The sequence below is a fragment of the Notothenia rossii genome (genome assembly GCF_949606895.1).
Source record: "Notothenia rossii genome assembly, chromosome: 2".
Classification (NCBI taxonomy): domain Eukaryota; kingdom Metazoa; phylum Chordata; class Actinopteri; order Perciformes; family Nototheniidae; genus Notothenia; species Notothenia rossii.
Genome location: NC_136904.1, coordinates 7,049,560 through 7,056,846, shown reverse-complemented (window position 1 = coordinate 7,056,846; position 7,287 = coordinate 7,049,560). Strand labels below are relative to the sequence as shown.

At 40.0% G+C, this 7,287-nt stretch overlaps 1 protein-coding gene across 1 annotated transcript in view; it reads right to left on the bottom strand.

Annotated features, from left to right (window-relative positions):
- Window positions 1-1,604: 1,604 nt before the first annotated feature.
- LOC307027962 (SH3 and multiple ankyrin repeat domains protein 2-like) overlaps window positions 1,605-7,287 on the bottom strand; it is a 283,457-nt gene continuing 277,774 nt past the window's right edge. The window contains exon 23 of the mRNA XM_079662656.1: window positions 1,605-6,998. Coding sequence (XP_079518782.1) covers window positions 6,479-6,998 — 520 coding nt within the window. The 3' untranslated portion in view covers window positions 1,605-6,478. The remainder of the gene's footprint in view (window positions 6,999-7,287) is intronic.

The window sequence follows — 7,287 nt, the reverse complement described above, 5'->3', positions numbered from 1 at the left end:
CAACTATTGTAGCGTCACCTTGGATACGAGTCTAAACAACTCAAAGGGCGCTGACAGGGCGCCCTTTGAGCATCAGATCTGACGCTGAAATTATGTTTCGGCGGCATAGTTTACAGATAGCAACAGTCAGCTTGTTGGCTGCTGCTGCTCTGGCTGAGGGCTCCTTTCTACCGCCCGGACGAGAGAGGGTAATGATACACGCTGTGGTCAGGCAGGAAACATGTGACTTATCAGTAACTTTAGACATCGTAAAACAATTTTAAACGAGATTTTATTGTAGATTATACATTTTACCGATACCAACTATATAATATTAACCTTGTTCATTAAAAATACAAATAAAAAAAATATTTTTTTTAAATATTTTTTTTTAGTTATTTTAATTTTTAATGACAATCAAACATGTGGGAAGATGGGGGGGCTGCGCCTCTAGCGCCCCTATGGGCCGGCCGCCACTATCAGACTACTGGTATACATGAAAAACTGCAGTAAATATACAAAGAATAGACACTGAACATGTATTGCGTGTGCCAGGTGTGATCCATGTGGGGGGATGGGCGCATAAGAGCGGGAAATGTATCCGGAAATGACACGGAACACCATGGGTGTTACAAAGTTGACTAAATCATCCAAAATTCATTGAAATTGGTGATCAGCAATTTGATATGTTCAAATGTCTACTGTGAAGGATATCATAAAGCCTTAATGCAGTTGAATGTAAAACAAAAAAGTTATGATTGATGAAAGTAGTAAATCGGTCAGATTCGACCCGAACACAACAGGAGGGTTAAAAGGTTGGAAAAGCATGTTAAAGAAAGGTGAAAAAAGTCCTAGCATAAGATGACGTTACTTCAATCAGGAGAGATGGTTTTGATGTAAGAATACATATTTATTGCCAGGAATGCACGAATGGATGGAGTTTTGGCGATTAGGCCCCGTTGTGCAGGAAGTATCATTCGGGAAGGGAGAACCGATCAGATGAAACCCCCCGGGGTCGAGACACTGGTGGTGGTGGTGAATGGATAGTTGGGTTCGGTCTGAAGGGGAGTGGCTTAGCTTGACCCTGGATTCAGAGGGACAGGAGGTGAAAAGGGCTGGAGGAGGGTTGCGTCGACTCACCTGAAATTAGTAATGACTGAGAAAAGACGGTCTTCCTGGTTGAACTTGCGCTGAGCTTCATAAATCATAGTATGTGTAATAAAGTAAAACAAATTCATCGTATAGTATGTTTTAATTATTTTGAAAATAAGCCATAGTATTATGTGAAAGTTATAGTATAGTATGTCGTAAAAAGTTTAAAGAACGTCATAATCCAGTAGGTATATTGAAAAAAAGAAAAAGTCGTATAGTATAGTATATCGTATAAAATCATAGAATGTTGTAAAAAAAGTAATCATATAGTTTGAAGTCATAAGTACAAAAAAGTCGTACAATATTAAATTATAAATTAAAGAAAAGTGGTTTCATTTTCAAATCATAATATAGTATTTTGTAAAAAAAAAAACGTAATAGTATGACTATATTGTTTTGCAAAATAAAATAAAATGTTTGAAAAATATTTAGCTGAATTAAACGAAAGACATGAAAGACAGAGGGATACAACACTAGTGCAATATTATATTTATTTCTTACAGTGAATTTTGGTTGCCATACAAGAAGTCTCGAGGATCTGAGTGGGGGGGGCGAGGGGGAGGAAGAGTGCAGTTACAGGAAAACTCTCTCTTCTTCATCATCAGTAATTAGTTTGACTCTATGATGATTCAGTATCACAAAATTACAGCAACATAGAAAACATGAACACAAGTCTCTGCACAAATTACTGAAGAAATCTTAGCCTCTATGAAGACTTAATCAAAGAATAAAATCTATTCATGAGGAAATTAAGAAAGAATAAAACCCCAGATGTTGGACGAAGATGAGGGTGGGATCAGTGTTTCGAGGTGGGGGGGGTGAAGCTTTTTAAAGATTGTTTGCTACTACATCTACTCAGCCACCACTAGTCCTTTTGGTGGATTTATGTATATATATACATTTCATATAATTTCCTAACAAGATGGCCTGCATGTATATCTTAAAAATAATTTACACATTTTTGCTCTTTTAAAAAAAACAACACACTTTCTAAATTCAAGGGGGAGATGAGAGAAGTCAGGCAGATGTTTGTCCGAAGATACCTGGATAAATATTCACTTTATCATCCAAAACATATCTCAAAGGGGACGTATCATGAACAACTCACTTTTTAATACTTGTGCACGTACGCCCAGGCATCGTGGACTTAATGCTGACAACTTTTACTTAATTTAAGTTGTATTACTGTAATGTATAAACACAAGTCCTGCAGTGTAATAGTAGTGTATTAAAAGTGCAATATGTGCCAATGAAATAGTAGTGTTTATTTATGAAGTAGCAGATAAGTACTTCAACATTTCAATAAAGTATAATATCAATGGTCACCACTGCCGGATCAGAAAACTACAGGATGTCACATTCAGAATTTAACGCCTTTGGACGCCACCTAGTTCTTGCGAGCCAATCAAAACATGTCTTTCTTTTAGGAGTTGTTCTTAAAACAACAGGCGTTAAAATGTAGTGTTTCAAACAGAGAGAGAATACAGCTGTTTTCAGACTCCTAGCATGTCTTTTTTGATCATTAAAGCATGTAAACATGTTCTAGTAGCAACCCAGATTACAAATCTAAACGGAAAAAAGAGCACGATATGTCCCCTTTAAGTATCTACTTACGTCATCACTTCATTCATTAAAACACTGACACTTGATCATGATATGTAACTTTAAAATGGGAAAATAAAACACAAGGAGATTCATTCAGAATAAATATTGCTTCTTACATAACCCATAAGTCTAATAATAATAATCATAATAATAATAATATCCACGATATTTATCTATATAGTTTTTTTTGGCAATCCACGCGTCAGTGTTGAACAGTTTTTGTTCAGATAACCTCTATAAAATGTCATAGAACTCTATACAAATCTTTAAAAATACTGTGCTTTTCTACCCCCGTCGACACGTCTCTGTTTGCTCTTAAAATAAGTTTCATGTTCAAACAGGAACAGGATTATAGCAGCATTGTCCCGTGCTAATGTTCACAGAACACAGAGCTTGTGTATGTCTCATTGTCTCCTCGAAAGTGTGATATGAAACCTAAATAAGGGTGAACTTCTAAAACAATATATATATTTATTTTCAGACGTTGGGTTACTGTCGAGCACATATCGAACCACACGTGAGGTGCGCTCTGAAAGAATCTACTTTGAGATGAAAACACAAGCTCCTTTTTCTCTATGGAGCTAAACACTGGACAGTGGTGCAGGTACAGTGAGGGGGGGGGGGGGGGTTGTGAGCGTATTTAAGGCATCCTTTTTAGGATGGGGGGGCAAGCGAGACCAGGTCAACTCTGGCAACTATAAATCAATCTTCATAGAATTCTTTTGTTTTACTCTAAACTTTTTTAATAGAGCTATACATATAATCAAATAGACATTTTATTATCCTGTTAAACACTCTTATATACACGTTTCAACACATACTGTACTTCTACTCCAGCCATTTGCTAGCAAACACACACATTTCAAGCTTTATAAATGCTGATTTTGTTTGAAATTGGACCCTTAAAATAAAGTTTAAATCCCTTCTCTACTGCAGGGAGACAGATAAGAATAAGGGACTTGGAGAAGCTTAGTTACAGCGACTGAAGTTCATCTGCAACGGATCAGAAAACACTTTCTATCCCTTTGTAATCTCGCGCTGATGAACATCTGCCGCCTCTGTCAGGTTGCTCTCTGCTTATTTTCTGCACAGAGGAAATGTGGACTTACGTGAAATCGTGATTTGACATAAAACCCTGAAGCTGCAGAATCTCCATCTGCTCTTAAAGCTTCGGGAGATTTCACGGCATGTCTTTGAATTTGTCTTAAAGGAATAAAACGTGTTGATGTAAGGGGCGCCAGTGTCTGCAACAGCTTTGTTAACGCGGTGTTGCGTTTACCTCCTTCTTCACGATAAGAAAACACTCTTTCCAAGGCTGTTTCGATCGAAGACAGTATTTCCCTTTGACTTTTCCCAGTTTAGGATGCTTGTTTGGGATCTAGTTGAAGTTTAGCTCGAGTTAGCTTAATGCTAACAATTCTGTTCTTAATCTCATCGCTCTTTTTTTAATAAACAACATAAAACATGTTCAGGTTGTCATTTAGCTATATAGGAAACAAGTATTTATCTGTTAAAACTGGAGTTTTAGCTCTTAAAATGTCAACCTGTGAGTTATTAATAATTAGGTTGCTTATAAATTGTGTCATTTAAAATTGTTGAAAGCTAAAAATGCCTCCAAAAGGGTTTAACACTGGATTCAAAGTCAATAAAATGCTATCGAGCGACAGCCTTAAAAAGTTGGAGAGACGAAAACGCTTTTTCATTTTTTTGTTGAGAGTTTGATGAGATCAATCTTATTTGAAAATGGAGCTAAGAGACGATTAGCTTAGCTTCTACCAGTCAGAGTAGTGCTTTGAGCTAAATTTTAAACAACCATAACAACCTTTGCCAATGTTACTGTACAATGTGATTTCACTTCCTGTTAGCCAAGTGGGCATATTTGGTGATATTAACATAATGTTTAACCAATTATTAGATATTAACAGCTAACAGCCAGATTTAGCTTTACAAAAAATAGCTAGCTAGGAAGTTGGCAAACTTTGTTGACGTTCTTGCAATAGGCAGAGACAAAGCTCATTTAATCCTCAGTTGTCCGTCTGAAAAATGTCATTTTACTGTCATTATGTTCAGAAGATATGTTGCTTTTGACAAATGGGTTCAATATTTAAAGATATACCTGGTTCAACAACTCAGTTCAGTGCATTAGCATGCTAACATGTGCTAGTTAGCACTTGCAAAGCTAAATAGGGATGTCAATAGTGTAACATTTAAATAATATATTTTAATGTTGACTTGATTGCATGTAGATAAATGGTTTTAATCAAAAACAAATCTGCTATTTAGCTTTTTAGCAAGCAATAGCAATTGGTGCCGTTATTAGCATAATTTATTATACACACAGACATTGGTGCATTATTAAAGAGGAAGCAAAGGTAGGTGCTTTTGAGCTGCACGGGCCAATCAAAACGTTGTGTGGATGCAATCAGTCAATCTGATTTGAGTATTTATGCTAAGCTAATTGTCTCCAGCTTCATATTTTGTGCGACAATGGGGTCAGTCTTCTCATTAAACTTGTGGAAAGAAAGCGAATAAGCGTATCTCACATGTCTCACTGTTTCTTTAAATGCTCTCTTTAAAAAACCTCATATTCTACCACGTACACACAGGTGTTTGATACATTAGCGTTACCGCGGGGCCACATGAGTGTCGACCTGCTAATGGTGAAGTGGAAGGAGATTCGACAATGGAGAAGAAAGTAAAGTAAAAAAGTAAAGAACAGCTCTAGTTTCTCTATACTGTGGCCTATATATAGCGGATCTGTGGAAAAAAGCTAAACTGGCCTTCAGGATATTTTGGGTCAACCAGTGACACACTCACACACACTCACACACACTCACACACACACACAACTATAAGGTAAAGAGGGACAGGGACGCCCTTTGCAGACAGACAAACCATTTCAAGGTGAGAATTATTCTGGTACAGCGTTTGTCTGTCCGTGTTGTTCCTCGTGTCCTTCGCTCGCTTTTTCTTGTACGCTGGGTTATCGCCTCTCTCAACGCGTTGCTCTCTCTCAGGAGAAGAAGGCCATCGCAGTAATGGTGTGTGTACATGCTTAGGGTGTGAAGACAGTGTGTATTCTCGTTTGTCAGTGTGTGGCGTTGTGCATAAAGTGTGTGTGTGTGTGTGTGTGTGTGTGTGTGTGTGTGTGTGTGCATGGAAAAGTACTATTTATTCAAACACGTCAGCTAAAGTTCTTATTTTGACACAAACAAGTGAAAAGCAAAAAAGAAACATGGAGTCTATCTCAAATTGTTCTCTACAACCTTAGATGCACCCAGAAATATAACTCCGGTTGGACTCTAGTGAAGAAATATTATCTCTGAACAAACTCTAGCAAAGATAGAAAAGGAGCAACGACCAGCTCAGCTGGTTTCATGCACCCACTGCGGGTGAATGGAAAAAGTGTCCAGTATTCCAAAGCAGGTGTCAGCACGAGTCTGTGTGTGAAATAACTTCCAGACGGGTATTTGTCCAGCGTTTGAGAGACACTATTCCAGAGTTTCTGTTTTCTGGTCAATCCTTCCTTGATGTGACATAGCAGCGTTTCTCTTCTCTCCCCCCTCAGTTCAAGAAGAGCACTGAGACGAGGGAGGACGAGAGAGGACAAAGACAGCAGGAGGCAGCATCAGCTCGGACCACACTTCTTGAGATAACGTCTGATGGAGATGGAGACGGAGAGTCGGGGATGTTTGACCCCCGTTTCCCTCCCTCTCCTCAGCCCCTCTCCTCTCCTCTGGGTTTATCTGTCCTGCAGCAGCTTCAGGGCCCTCTCGATGTTCATGCGGTGTCCCACCCTGGTGACGCCCAGGTCTATGAGGTCTTCTTTCTGCAGCGACAGCAGGTGTGCGCCCTCGATCTCGTTGTCCAGGAAGGCGTCGCGGTGCTCCCCCAGATTCAGACTCTCCAGCCAGTCGGCCACGTCCAGTTTGCTCCACAGCTCCATGGGTTTGGAGGCGAAAGGTTTCCCAGACGCTGCCACGGCTTGAAGGAGAGTGAGAGGTGACGGGGAGCGAGAACTTACACTTCCTCCACACGAGGAGCTGAGACTGTAGCCTCCGCCGCTGCCCATGGGGGGGGTGGGGAGGCCGAAGACGTCGGTGAGGGAGGGCGAGACGGAGGGAGGCAGGGAGGAGCAGGGCGTGAGGGAGGAGGCGGAGTCAGGGGGGCTGCAGGGGAGCGTCTGGGAGGGGAGGCTGCTGGGGGGTGGCGAGGCCATGGGGGTCGCCGCGTTACGCATCCCTGAGTCGTCTGCTGGAGGCCTGGGGGGGGAGAGAGAGGGGAGGTTAGTCAAAGTCAACTTTATTGTCAATCTTTCAGTTTGTGTGAACAGACAGAGATCGAAATTCCGCTTCCCACAATCCCGAATACAAAAACAAAGATATATAAAAACATGTATACAAACATGTATAAGAAAGTAGAAAGAAAGGGAGGTGATAGAAAACTATTTCTGCTAAAAAGTTATCAATGATTGAGAGTCAGACATAAACATTTCAGACGTGTGTATCTCACACTGCGACTTTAACTCATGTATCTTTGCTTTCAAATTTG